The 13,922-nt window shown below is 47.5% G+C and overlaps 1 protein-coding gene across 1 annotated transcript; it reads left to right on the forward strand.

The window, feature by feature from the left end:
• The first annotated feature begins 1,121 nt into the window (after positions 1 to 1,121).
• On the forward strand, positions 1,122 to 11,299 carry LOC131264174 (protein Wnt-10a). The gene is made up of 6 exons (XM_058266461.1): positions 1,122 to 1,194; positions 1,505 to 1,574; positions 2,312 to 2,538; positions 10,205 to 10,590; positions 10,654 to 11,047; positions 11,112 to 11,299. Exons 1-6 carry the CDS (start codon positions 1,122 to 1,124, stop codon positions 11,297 to 11,299), a joined length of 1,338 nt encoding a protein of 445 aa, XP_058122444.1.
• The last annotated feature ends 2,623 nt before the right edge of the window (positions 11,300 to 13,922 follow it).

Here is a 13,922-nt window from a genome sequence, read left to right on the forward strand (position 1 = left end):
CTTAATGGAGTGATTATTTTCCACTGGTTTAACGCATTTAATCGCTCGGGAGACAAGAAATAAATGGTAAGCGAGGGAAAAGAAAAGCAAATAAATAAAATAGCGGCCATCTCGGCCCTCGGAAGTCATTGGCTTTGGCTGAGTTGGGGAGTACAAAACAGTCCTCGGCAGTCGTCCTCGCTGTCGAGGCAAAACGAGTGCAAGGAATGCGCTGTGCGTTTGAGTGGCGAGATGACTAATTGGACCTCGGGTTCCAAGTCGAGCTTTCCACGAGTGGAGTGAGTTTGGAATTTGGAATCTTACCCATCCCATCGCCGAAGCCATCGTGATCTCCACCAAGATGCGGAGGGCTTGGACTCACTCGTCCTAGTATTTATACACTCCTGCGACCGAACGGCAACCATTTTTCTCAACGGGATCTCTTGCTGGAGGACTCCACTGGTAGAGTTTTTGAAATAACTCTATTTTTCCACCTCCCGGTTCCATTCGCCATTGGATTGGATGCTTTTCTACAATCTAGTCCCAACCGGATCAGATCGTCCTGCGATCGACCGTGTGGAACTTTGTTCTAAATACGCCAAGAATTGGGAAAGCCTCCAAAGGCGTTCCGAGGTCTAGGGGTAGCCTTCCACAACCTTCGTTGCTCCGAGCGGGCCGGAATGTGGAGTATTTGGTTTTATTGGCGTCCCCTTCGACTTAGCTTGCCTTCTCCAGCAAGGGGCAGAAGATGCCCCCCTGAAGCCGCTGCTCAAGATCTGCAAGAGCGAACGGAACGGAGCCGGTGGGGGATGGAAATATCTTGAAAAGTTCTCACGACCGACCACAGCCGCATTCGTTAGTACGGGATCGGTCAACAAAGCGTCGACGAAGCTGATTGTGGTTCGCTTCCTTCGAACGTCATTTGGTGGGATGGAGAAATACCATTAAGGGGATTGTCCATCGGGATTCAGTAGGTGCTCATATTTACCTACTACCCGGGTCCACCCCAACAGTTGCAGTTTTGTGACGCGTCTCGCGGCATCTTCCTGGGAAAGGAAAACAAAAACTCTCGCGACCGCCAGAACTGTCAACTGGCAAGGTCGGAATCTAGCGGCGGAGTCATGTCAGCGAGAGCAATTATGATGAATGTCACCGATCGCAGGAACGGAGTCCTTTCCGTTTCCCAGGATCAACTGGACGTCGTCCTTTGCTCAGGTCGGTGTAAACCCGGTGGGAATGGAATCATGTCTGGCCATGAAAGCATTTCTTTGAAATTGGCCACTCCGCACGTCGTCCGATTTGGTTCGCCATTAATAACCGATATGAATGTTTGTCTTCATAGTTTGCTCTTTTTTATGTCTGGCTTGCAAACCTCCTTGGTCCAGAGAGAACATGAGGATGCATGAGAAGAGTTAAATATTCAACCTGGGACAAGTATTCATCGCCAACGAATTGGCAGCAGATTCCGATGGTTTGCAAATATTCCAATGCGAAATAGTTTTCTCCCGTGCTTCGCTACCACAAGTTTGGCAGGAACCGCAGCCGAAACAGAAGGCAGCCAATAGCTCGGAGAGTCACTGTTCCGCACACGATTGACTCATAACTCACCCGGTGACACCAATTAGGCCCGGATTAATGCACTCGCTGCACACCCGGCTCGCATCGGTGGTTGCTAATTGAAGAAATTAATTCCCACCCCGAAACCCGGTGCAGCATCCTTTTTTTTTGTTTTGCTCCGATTGTTGACCCAGGGGAGCTGGGTCGGAAACGAAAAAAAAAGAACCGATTTCACCTCATCGAAAACATGCACTCGGGGTGGGTCACTTATTAATGACCCTCGGCAGGCAAATGTGCAATCCCGTCCACAAACTGATGCGTAGTGTTTCGCTGTTAATAAAATAAACCAAGAAGGAGCACACAAAAAAGCTGCAACCTCTTTGGGAGAAGTGGATCATTGGCTCAGGTGGCCGTCAGCCGACTTCTGACACGGACATGGCCCGGGTTTCGGGGCAAACCACGAGACAGAATAAACGGGAAGGAAAAGTGGTGATGCCACTCCTTGGACTTCGGGCAGCTCAAGCGCACGGGATGCATAATTTATCTGCCACGTATTAATTGGCTCCCATTAAGTTAACGATCCCAAATTAGCAGCCATTTCGCGGCCCGAGATTTTCACCACAAACGGAGACGCATCTCGAGGAGTGTGCCCGGGCGCGAGCGTGTGTTTACGTGTGTGTGTGTGTGTGTGTGTTGCGTGAAACGTGTGTAAATATGAGCCTTAATCGGTCTTGGACACTAAACAGAGCGTGCGTGCTTTTCGCCTCTTCCACAGGGTCCACAGCCTGCCGGATGTCCGGGCGACGTGTCGTACGGTCCCTGGCCTGACCCGGGACCAGCTGGAGCTGTGCTATCGGGCGAGTGACGTCACGGCGGCGGCCATCGAGGGGCTGGAGCTGGGCGTCCGCGAGTGTCAGTATCAGTTCCAGTGGCACCGGTGGAACTGTTCCTCGCTCAGCACCCGCAGCCGCAATCCGCACACATCGAGCATGCTGAAACGAGGTGAGTCTACCATAGGAAAGGGTCTCATCTTCCCAACCGTGGGTTGTCCTAGGGCCCGGGGAACGCACACGACGTCACCCGAACATGGGACGACAAACCGAGAGCGTGTCGGATGCGCTTATGGGTCATAATTTTGTCTAATGCTACCATTTTTGGGTTCTTCCGCTGCATTTTCCTCCACTCTAGAATTTTGTGTCATGCTGGACAAAGAAAAAAAGGAACGTCAAAACTGTCCTCTTCCGCTTGCTTCACTCCTTGCGGCAAGCGGGATTCGGAGTTTGAACATAAAAATTGGAAAATTTATGGTAAATTAAATGTTCTGCCCATGATGAGGTGTCGCTTTTGTAAGCGCTAAGAAACGCTACGCTTTTCCTCGCGGGAGGTAGGCTTTAGGTGAGGGCCGGCCGGCGATGACATTCCAGAGCTAGGTAGCTAATTAACATAGCCTGTATCGCGCTTGTCGACGATGACAAAGATGGACATGTATCGAAACAACCCCGAATTCGTTCAGCTTGTCCGGACCTTTCTGCCGGCCTGGGCGGCTTCCACCCGGAGGTGTTTCTGGGTGTTCGAAGGCGGATATTCTCGTGTAGGATGACACCGACGACGCAACTTCATTCGGTAGAGGGAATGGAACGACATATCTTTTTCCCATCCTTCCTTCCTTTGACAAGATAATTGAGTTTTTAGCTGTCTCTATTAGACTCCGCTGGACGCATGCAGGAGGCGAAAATGAGCCGCTCCTTAGGTTGTTACCGTGACGTTAAACGTTGTGCAGAATGTTTCAAATTCCCTTCGACTCACACACACACACATATATATACTGTCACTTTTCGCCACGAACCGGATCGCTGGTGGAACACTTTCCCTCCCGGAGAACGCTTTCGTCACAAAGGGCGCACTCGTCAGCCTTTTGGGCTGATTGACTGGTGCTCTTTAAGCTGGCGGAAACTTCCCCATTCAATTGTCAACCGTCCATCCGTGGTCCGTCAACGTCTGGGCATGCTGGCGTGCTACGAGGCTTCTTAGGATCTCGATCTCCGCGAAAGGATCTCGGTCGGTGCATCTCATTCGCCCTCGTCGGTGGTGAGGGCGCGGGCAATCAATCCTTCAAGCTGGCGGACAAAGCCTGCTCGGTTGACAACTCGAACCAACTCCAGCGAAACACACAGCCACACACACACACACCATGCGTTGGAGTGGTACTCCGTGGAACCGAGCAGTTCCGAGGAGACGGAGTCCAAGAAAGAACGCTGGATGGATGGATGGATGGGCGAAATGAAACATCAAAATCGAAATATAAATTGATGTAAATTTCATTCCACCCCTCGACCCCGAGGTCCCCCACCCTTCCCCCGCACATGTATGTAAATGACACGTCAACGTTGCGAAGGTTTGCGGAACTCCTTCCGCCGTGCGCGCGCGCGCTTGAAGGCAAATTTCGACACGCGAAGAACATAATTTGTCATGACATATACATATGTCAAAGTGTAGCCACCGGATCCGTTTCGGATACGAAATCATCGAGTCGTCAATCTCGGCCGGGTCGAAGCGAACCGGGTTGCGGCCGCCACTGCAATTGGTTGTTTATGTTGTCACGCTTGTTTGCGTCGACTTCCCTCCACCGGAACCGAGCCCCGGCCAGAGAAGTAAAGGCGACCGGTGGGCGAGTGGAGTGTGGTGACATTTCAACCGGCCTCGGTCTCGGTTGCGGCGATGCGGTGTATGCCAATTTATGCAGTTTGTCTCCTTTGCATTGACCGATCGATCGTTCGATCGATCCATCGATCAACTCGCGGTCGTCACCGCGTCATCCGTCAAAGCGATCGTTTTAACAGGCGTGTTGTAACAAACCACCCCATTGCCTTTAATCGGTCGGTTGAAATGAATCAGCATGACAGGCGTCACTGGACGGAACCGAGGGAACTAAATGTAGCAACCGCTTCCGCATGCCCTTCGGAAGATGTGTTCACCGAATTAATCGTACAAAACCCTTTCGTTTTCCATCGAAAAGTAAAAATAAAAGTGCCACCCACAAAACAATACCCGTGCGCCTCGTCGAGCGATTGTGGTCGTGTGCGGTTAGTGGCGCAAGTGGCGCATCTTGTTGCGGAAGGTACACTTATGCACTGATGCAGACGGTGCTGCATACATTTGAATGTACTTACCCGAATTCGATGCATATCGCCGCGGTTTGGGTGCAGGGCGAAGGAGGGTTTGAAGTTTCGCAGCGGCACAGTGGGGCCACTTCCTTTGATGTTGACGACGCGGACGACGATGACGGTGTGGTGCAAGGCGACGGAGGGGGGTGATGATACAATATTGACTTCCCACATCCCACACAGACAATTCCACTCGGGTTTCGATGTGATGTCAAACATTCTCCAGTGGCTAATACAGCCATCTGTCAGCGTCAGCAGAATGCTCGGGAAAAAGGGAAATTGTGCTGTTCACGTGCAGAAAGGGAGCACCGGAAGATAACAAGAAAGTTGGTTTCTGTTTTGTTGGAAGTAAACGATAGAGATCTGTTTTATTCAACCAGTGTTAGGGAATGTTTGACGCTGGTTATTAAAAGTTCTTGCTTTTATTGAAATTAGATTAAGTAACGGCATGGATGGGGGGAGTATAGGGCAGGCATAAATAATTCATTTCTTGAATTCTACATCTTATACGAGTGAAATCAATAAATGCTTTTCCTTTTCTATGTCGAATAATTATCCTGTACAAACAGCATTTGCTTTACCTTTTGCCTTGTTTGCCGATTAAGTCACTAGGTTATTTATATTATTTGCCCTGTTTTAGAAACTATTCTTTCACACGAAACTGACTCAAAAACAAAATCGTGCTATAACAGTCAACGTTCAACCGGAGTCGAATCTAGTATTCTCTCGCATTCGGATGGGGTTTTAGGAATATGGAGTCGGTGTGGATTTGCAAATCCATTACGAAGTTCTCCATCACTAGTTCAGAGTTCAGAAAGAATAAACTACACTACACTAATAAAGTCAGTACACAGCTAAAACTGAAACAAAAGTAATTTGTTTTGTAAAATGTTCACATTTTATGTCATAAAACTCTAAAAACCACAAAAATAAAGCGAAAGCAAAATACGATACAAAACATGACGAAACGATTATGCTATGTAGGTACTCACTTTTTTCAGCGTTTTAAAGGTGCTGCTTCACAATGTTGAACATATCTCGGGAACCCAAACTCGTATCGTGTCCAAATTACAACAAAATAAGTGCATAGAATAATAGCTCAGTTTTACTTTTCTAAAATAATTATTCCTCACAAAGCAAATGGCTTTCGTTTCTGTTTTAGCCTGCTGTGTACTGATTTTATTGGTGTAGTGTATATCTAAGCCTACTATAGCCTATTGTAGTATTTACAACAAAGAAACGAAGGATAAACTGAACTAAGCGTTTCACTTCGAATAACAAAATTCTTGAATTGGTGATGAAGATAAAATAAATGACTTAAGATTTCCTCATGGAAAAATTTCTATGAATACAAAATATTAGCTGAAATAAATCACTTATAGGCCAGGTCTTTTTGCATCATCGGTAACACTGATCGAGGTCAATTTTGCCTCCCGCTGTTTGTTTTAACATGCGGTAATTGAATGTTTCACGAATGTGCAACTGCGACCGACAGCCCGGCGGCCTCACTGGAAACGGGGATTTTCGCAAGGCCGGTAAATGCACTGATAGCCAGCCCGAATTTCCTCCCGACAGCATATGGCTATGTTGTGCACAAACATTAGAAAAATTCCTTTCCCTGCAATCGCAACCATATCGATTTAATTGAATCGCTTCCGGTGGTCCTTCTCCCTCTCTGTCCCTCTCGCTGCACTGCGCAACTCAACATTCCCCACCCACCCCGCTTCGGATGCCGGAGGATTAGAGGGCTTAATGCGCTCTAAGCGGAATCATTAAATTCAATAATAATTTTCTTGATTGACTTCAACTCCCCGCGCGCCGTCGCCGGATGAACGAATGAACGAATGATCCGCCGATCGTTGATTTCTTTTCTGTTGCTTGCGATTAGATTGCTGCTCATTGATTCCCGTTTTGCGGTGGTTTTCCTCCTTGCTCCGTGGTGGGCTTTCCGCTCCGTTACGACCACCGTTAGACCGTAGGTGCCGATAATCCACCTTTCCACCCACCGGCAGCTAATGATGGGCCGAACGTGGTGCGGACACCCGGTCCGGTGGGGTTTGCCAATATCACGCCAATTTCAGCCACGACCCTCCTCGGCGCAAGATATGATCGATTATTTTTACATTTTCACCAGCGGGCAATCGAGTCGAAGGGGTCTCGGTTGTCCCCAACGGAATGGGGGTTGATCGGGTGCGAGACGAAGGGAAGCAAATAAATAAGCGAAGGGCTGGCGATGCTGGATGGAAACTCAATCATGGACAACTATCTCGAGTGCGGGCCGCTTGCTTTTGACATTATGATGCCGTTCACACATGGCAGCGGTTCCGTGGGGACCAACGCTTTGCCGCCATGTTGCCGGTGGGCAGTTGCCGTTTGAAAACACATCGATAATGACTGCCTAGCGTTGACCGCGTCGTAGTTTGAGCCTCCAGGACGCGTCGGAACGATGTTTGCACAAGCACTGGCGGTGCCAATTTGCGCTTGCTTGTAATACGAGTGAGGCAAATATTAGGAAGGGAATTGGAACAAATCTGATCGATACGATTGAAAGCTGTCCAAAGCGTTGTCTACGTGATCAATGTTGGGGTTTCTTGTTTTATTGAGTTTTGATGTTTTTAGGAATCATTTTTGCAAGCTCCAAATTTATTTTGTACTATTTTTTGAAAACATGTTTATTTCGTACACAAGCACTCTCAAACAATTGGTTGGATGTTCTTACTGAATTCACTTTATGTAAAACTATTTGAAGAATGTTCAGGCGACTCCGAAGCACATTGGTATGGAAATATCATCCCATGGTACATCTTATCATTGGAAGCATTTTCATTGCTCATTGTCAACACTCGTGCGATGGTAAATTGCGATGCTGCTGTCAATAACGCTCCGGTTTTGCCGTTCGCCAATCTCCGACTTTTCTTTGTTCACCTTGAGAAGCCACGTCGCCGTCGACGTGGAAAAACGACCCTTGCTGGATGATTGTAAAAGCAACATAGAAAAAGAAAAAATAAAATAAAAGTAAGGACATCGTAAGAACACTGCACACTTGACACTGGGGCCAGGGGCCAGGGGCGGGCGGGAATGTGGACGTGGAACAAAAGTTATCCGGTCGATTGTGATGCTCCCGATGCGGCCGAAGTGACTTTCCGCTAACAAAGCGAATAAATTCACCCAACTACACGATCAGATCAAATCAAATCAGATATTTCTCCGCACCGGCATGTCGAGATGGGGGCCCTTTCCGGAGGGCATTTGGGGGATGCTGCAGAAACCGTCCACTCGCTCCGGTTTGCGGATTGACTCGAACGTCCAGCATCCTGTGGTTGTCGGATCATCCGACCGATCGACGGTTCGGCTTTATGGCCGCTGGCGTGCGCTTATTTATGCACGCTGATTCCGTATTCAAAACTGTACACAAAATGACATTTATTTACAATCAGGCAGCGTAATGCGGAAAGGTCGGAAGTGACGGCTCCACGGTGCTGCTTCTTTACGATCTCTAACTCGGGAGCAACTTTATCATACAATATGGACCCGGGTAAGGCGATGCGGTAGGCCCACGACACATTGCCGCCTGTCATCAAAAAAACCCCAACTGCGAGCCGCGATGGTGTTATTAATTTGATTGACCAACGGTGTAAATCCTAGACACTCCGGCTGCAAACTAGACTCGATCAATCGTGCACTTCCATCGCCGGCTGCAGATTGCATGAAATCTCTTTGCCGAACGAGCGGAGGCAGCGATTCGGGCACGAAGATCCGTTCTGATCCGGTCGAGCTGGAATCGACGTAACGATCTCGAACCTTCGCTCGGCCGCATCCCGGCAGTGTGCGCGTGCAAATTCCCTCCTATCAACTTCAACTCCGCTGGCAGGTTGTAATAAATAATTCAAAAATCACCATCCACCGAACGGCAGCAGCCTCAGAACCGTGCATCGCCCCGGTCGCGCAACAGTTTTCAATTTAATTTCCATACAAATGAAATAAAATTTATTGGCTGATTGTTTTCGGATTTTTCCACCCCTCCCTTTTATTCTCCCGCTCCTTCGTCCGCTTGCAAGCTTTTCCCGACCAGTCAGCGCGACATCTTGTCCGTCTGTCCACCGCAGGGCGCGGGCTGCCAATTCTTTCCGACGACACCGGAGACGATTCTTCCGATTTATGCTCCGGGGAGGGAGCAACGTTGCTTCCTGCTGCCTCTCACGGGAGAAGTTTGGATCCAAAGAAGTCGCTCGGTCGCATTTAAACGTCCATCCAGTTTGGCACTTGTACGACCGACCAGGGAAGACGGGGAGAGGGGAGTACCGTGGTTTTGGAGCCGTTCTGAAGATCGTCGGATCGTCGATCAGGATCACGAACGGCAACTGCAGCTGAAATGAATGAATGGAATGGAATGGATGTGATGCAACGCGACGCGAAGGAGCGAGTCTGCGAAAGGCGTGCGAAAAGTTTTGCTAACGAGCGTTTTACATTTGTATAAGTCATAACAGATCAAATCGGGTTGGTTAGGAAAAGGACAATGAAAAGAGAAAACTGCGTATAGGTAAACAGAACGTTTAGAATTCCAGATGGAGTAAAATAGTAGCAAAAAGGGACATAAAATAATCACATTATCGGTTCAATTTTGAACAGTTTCGAAATTATCGTACTAAGCTGGGCATTCTGTTTTTTATTCTTTCTCTTATTTGTTTTTCAAATTCTTATTTTAAAACCTTCGTCATGTGCCATGAAATTAAAACTATTATACGATTCAATTATTGTTTTTCGCAAATATATCCAGGCAGTATGAACAAGTCTTTCTTCATGTTTTTTTTTCATTTTTTCAAAGGAACAACTCATTATTTTCAAACTTTAAATTTTTATTTTCAATTTTCGACATCTTGTATAATTTTTTGGTAAAAAAAAATCGATTGCATTCTGATAGGACCTTTGCTGGTAAAAGTGATTTCCAATTTGTAACAAGATTAGATAGAAACATGTGTTTAAAGAGCAAGAAAGACATAGCACCTTTTACTATTTCGTAAAGCGATATCCAATGCTTTATCTTTTCAATTCATTTACGATAAAATTTCTCGCTAATGGTAATTTTAGGCATTTTGAAAGGTAATAAATCGAGGTAATAAGAACTGTATGTATCAGGAAATTGATAAATTTTCAACTAGATAATCCTAGGCACGTTGGGAGCTAAGTGAAGGTGGTACCTTACAGAGGTAGATGCGGATTATTTTCGATGTAATTCAGATCATATAAATAAAAAAATGAAATGAAGTTGATGAATTGGACTGGAAAATAATAAGTGCGCTCTAAATAGACTTGTAAGCTCTAATAATAGAGTATAGCGGATAATGTCTAATAAAAATAGTATTATAGGGGTTTCTCGATTTAATTTACTCAAAGTTTTCATGGCTCTATTAATGGTTCTCTAATCGTTTGTTTGATGATACAAAAGTAATCTACGCTTAGGAATTCTGATTTCTTTATTTTCTTTCTCTTTCTTCTCGTCACAGGCTACCGAGAGAGTGCATTCGCGTATGCCGTGGCCGCGGCCGGCGTGACGCACAGTGTGGCCCGGGCGTGCGCCCAGGGTCGGCTGATATCGTGCGGGTGCGATCCGTCCGTCAACCGGAAGGGCATGTCGAAGTCGCTGCGCGAGAGCCTGGAGAAGGAGAAGCTGCGCTTCCTGGACGCCATTGCCGAGAGCAACAGCGTGTTCGAGGAGGGCGACAGCTTGCGCAAGCTGCGGGCGAAGCAGGCTAGCCGCTGGAAGTGGGGCGGCTGCTCGCACAACATGGCGTTCGGGGTGGAGTTTTCCGAGCTGTTTCTGGACTCGCGCGAAAAGGGCACCGACATCCAGTCGCAGATCAATCTGCACAACAATCGCGCCGGCCGGCGGGTAAGTGGTGGGGTTGTGGAAAATTTGGGTGAAAAACTCCAATCTTGTGCCTTCTCCTTGCAGGCCGTGTCGAACAACATGCAGGTACGGTGCAAGTGCCACGGCATGTCGGGCAGCTGCCAGCTGAAGACGTGCTGGAAGTCGGCGCCGGACTTCCGCGTGGTCGGGCGTGTCCTCAAGCAGCAGTACCGCCGGGCGATCCTGGTCGACCAGTCCAACCTGGGCAACGGGCCGCCGATGATCGTCTACCGTAAGCCAAAGAAGCGAAAGCACGCGCGGCAAAACCGTCGTCCACCGAGGCGTCCGCGGGGCGACAAGCCGGAGGGCGGGACGCAGACCGGAGGCCGACCGCTCGCCGCGTCACCCGGTGGCACCAACCGGAAGCTGGAGAACGCGCTCTTCTACTACCAAAGATCACCGAACTTTTGCGAGCGCGACCAGATTTCCGACATTCCCGGTAAGTGTGTCACACTCCCTCCCTTTCCTTTTCCTTCACTGACGCATTTTCCTCACCGCTTCAGGCACGGTCGGACGGCGCTGCAACCGGACGAGCAGCGGAAGCGAAGGGTGCGCCTCGATGTGCTGCGGCCGGGGCTACAATCTCATCCGCGAGAAGCGCATCGACCGGTGCAACTGCAAGTTTCACTGGTGCTGCTTTGTGGAATGCGACGATTGTGAAATCGAAGAGTGGATTAGCGTGTGCAACTGAACACCGACAAAGAACCGCCAGACGGCCGCGCTTCCAGATGCCGCTCACGTTCCGCCAGACGCACATCGGGGGCACACTAATTAAAAACGGCCTCCGTGGCTTTTCCTTTCCACCGGACCAGGCCCCATTCTGGCCTCGTTTAGCTAAACCCATCGGTAACGGTGGCACATTAGTGGAAAGTGAAACAAACGACAAGCAGTATTATATGTTCGATTGGGTGTACGCACACCGATTGGCCAATCCATCGCAGGACGTGCTGTTTTCCCTCTGTACAGTATATGTGTATGATTTACTAGCAAGACATAGGCCTACAACTGTCATCTGAAGGGGGACTGAGAAGTGGACAAAAAAGAGCAACTTCATCCCAATGCCAATCACCTCTGTAAGATTTCGTGTTTTTTTATCCACTCTCGTTTTCCAACTAGCGAATGATTTCATTCTAGATCCTAAGGGCAGTGTTATTTATTTGATTGTGTTTTACGTTAAGTCTGGTCGATTCGCGCACACCTGGTGGTCCGGTGACGGGCACAAACGTACTTAAATATGTTGCGTTATACTTTACTTTTTAATCGTCCGTATGTCAATGGTAAAGAAATTTTCAGTGAAGGGAAGCTAATAAGATGCAAAACGAGCAACGCCAATCGAAAGAATTGATTCGTGATAGTGAAATAATGTGAGTCAATAAAACTGAATAGCTTTGGCTGCGTTTTTATGGTGATTAAAATGTGTTTCAATTGGTATTTTAATACATTTTACTTGTCAACGTTGCTTTAGTATAGTCGAAAGAATCTTTAGAAATAAGTGTCAAGTAGTATGGTTTTCTTCTGTTTTATTTTCAAATATGGCATGTTTTAGCTCCTAAAAAAAAGACAATTGTACTTTTGGAATTATGTTTTGTTTAGTAAATGTTCGTTTCATTTTACTATTTTAGTTTATTGTGTAAGAAAGAAGACATTTAACATCGTGATTAGAAGAGTTTAAATTTTCCAATTTAAAATATGAAAGAAACAGTACAAAGATTTCGTAACGGAACAATACATCGTAATACTTTGTTCAAAAGAATAGAAACAATAAACTATGCAATCGATGTATTCTTTATAGAAAAAATAAAAATCATGTAAGAACTTTTTTTAAAGGATACTCTGCTTTCAGTACAATTCGGTACCAAGTCGAGCATTTCATACGATGCGAAACCTTTTTTTGCAATAATGCTTGACAGATCGATGCTTTGGCGGATCATCTGTATCGAATGGTTCATTCATAGAGAGCGATTTCTTTCCTTTATAGAATAATGATCCCATTCATCGAAACGGAAAGACAGATCATCGCAGCAAAACTGTATCAATTTGTGAAATGTGCCACAAAGCGATACACTCTAGGATGTGTTTTTCTTTTCTGCTCCGTTCAGTTCTCGTTTCTTGTTGTATTGTAGGCCAGGATAATTACCTCATGACCGTGAGCCTTCTCTCGGTGCTGAGTAGGCAGCTTTATGTCCCATTGATAAATCTCGCTTAACACTGCGTCATTCGCCCCGCCGTGCCGCTCTTCGGGTCTACAATTACCCCCGCCCGACGCGAGGGAAAGCGAAGGAACTGCAAGCTCATTCCGTCAGGATCAGGTCGGGGCAGGTTCGCATTTTGGCCCATCTTCACGACTTGCGCCTTTTAATCGTCATTGTTTCCTGTCGGATGGATGATAGCTTCTTTGTTTATCTCCAGCACACCTTGACGGGACCGATGTGTTTGATCTACCCGCCGTCCCTGGGCCGACCGGGGGAGAGTAAAGGCACACTCCTGGGCGCACCCTCACGGAACGACACCACGTAAGGACACACTGGGTGAAAGCACTTCCGCAGGCCGCGCTGGGATCGATCTCTCGGCGCGTTGTCTGTGAGCGGCTAATCTGATCATCGAATTATGCGGCTGAGTGCTTCTCGGACCGTCGGCCGGGAAAATTTGGACCGAGTTCGGAGCGGCTGCTATTCAGGTCCGTTTGTGCCTTCCCGGCTCGTCAAAAGTTAACCGATCGCCGAAACGCGATAAGGGGAAAACATCATTAAGCTCAAGTAAGCTGCCCGGGTCGGAAAACGCAGACCGGATTAGACATACGCACAAAACAACTGCACAAGAAAAGGACAAACAAGCTTACAGGGCCGACCGTTGGGTAGTGGAAAAGTACACAAATAGCATGGGCTAATTTGATGGTGTCTCTAGCGACACGTTTAAAACTAATGACAGACGCTACAAATGATATCGGTACAAAATCGGGGGATTAGAGAAAGAATTGATTACAGACAGAATCGGTATTAAAAAGCAAAGGATTGAACGTAGAAATTCGATTCTCATTTGCAAGCATCGCCTTTCACGTGATCTCACACGCAATCTCACGTGTTGGTGCATTAACACCGGCAAATCATGGACATTCCCAGCGAAGAGCCAGACACACCCGGTGCGAATCCTTCCACATAGCAATGGATGGAAAATGCTTCCTAGTTTGCACGTTCTTCCCACCGGCGCGAATGATTCAACATCGGTTTAGTGTTTATTTTTCCCCCTCATTGCTTACAATTTCCGCGAGCAAAATCGAACTTGGACGGCGTGCAATAACATAACACTGCAACCGT

Source organism: Anopheles coustani, chromosome 2, assembly GCF_943734705.1.
Source record: "Anopheles coustani chromosome 2, idAnoCousDA_361_x.2, whole genome shotgun sequence".
Classification (NCBI taxonomy): domain Eukaryota; kingdom Metazoa; phylum Arthropoda; class Insecta; order Diptera; family Culicidae; genus Anopheles; species Anopheles coustani.

Excerpts from the sequence above, each read along its gene's own strand:
- LOC131264174 (XM_058266461.1), top strand. The coding sequence starts at position 1,122 with ATGAATGTCACCGATCGCAGGAACGGAGTCCTTTCCGTTTCCCAGGAT. Across the intron at positions 1,195-1,504 it reads GGACGTCGTCCTTTGCTCAG|TTTGGCAGGAACCGCAGCCG; the intron begins GTCGGTGTAAAC and ends CGCTACCACAAG. Across the intron at positions 1,575-2,311 it reads CACTGTTCCGCACACGATTG|GGTCCACAGCCTGCCGGATG; the intron begins ACTCATAACTCA and ends CCTCTTCCACAG.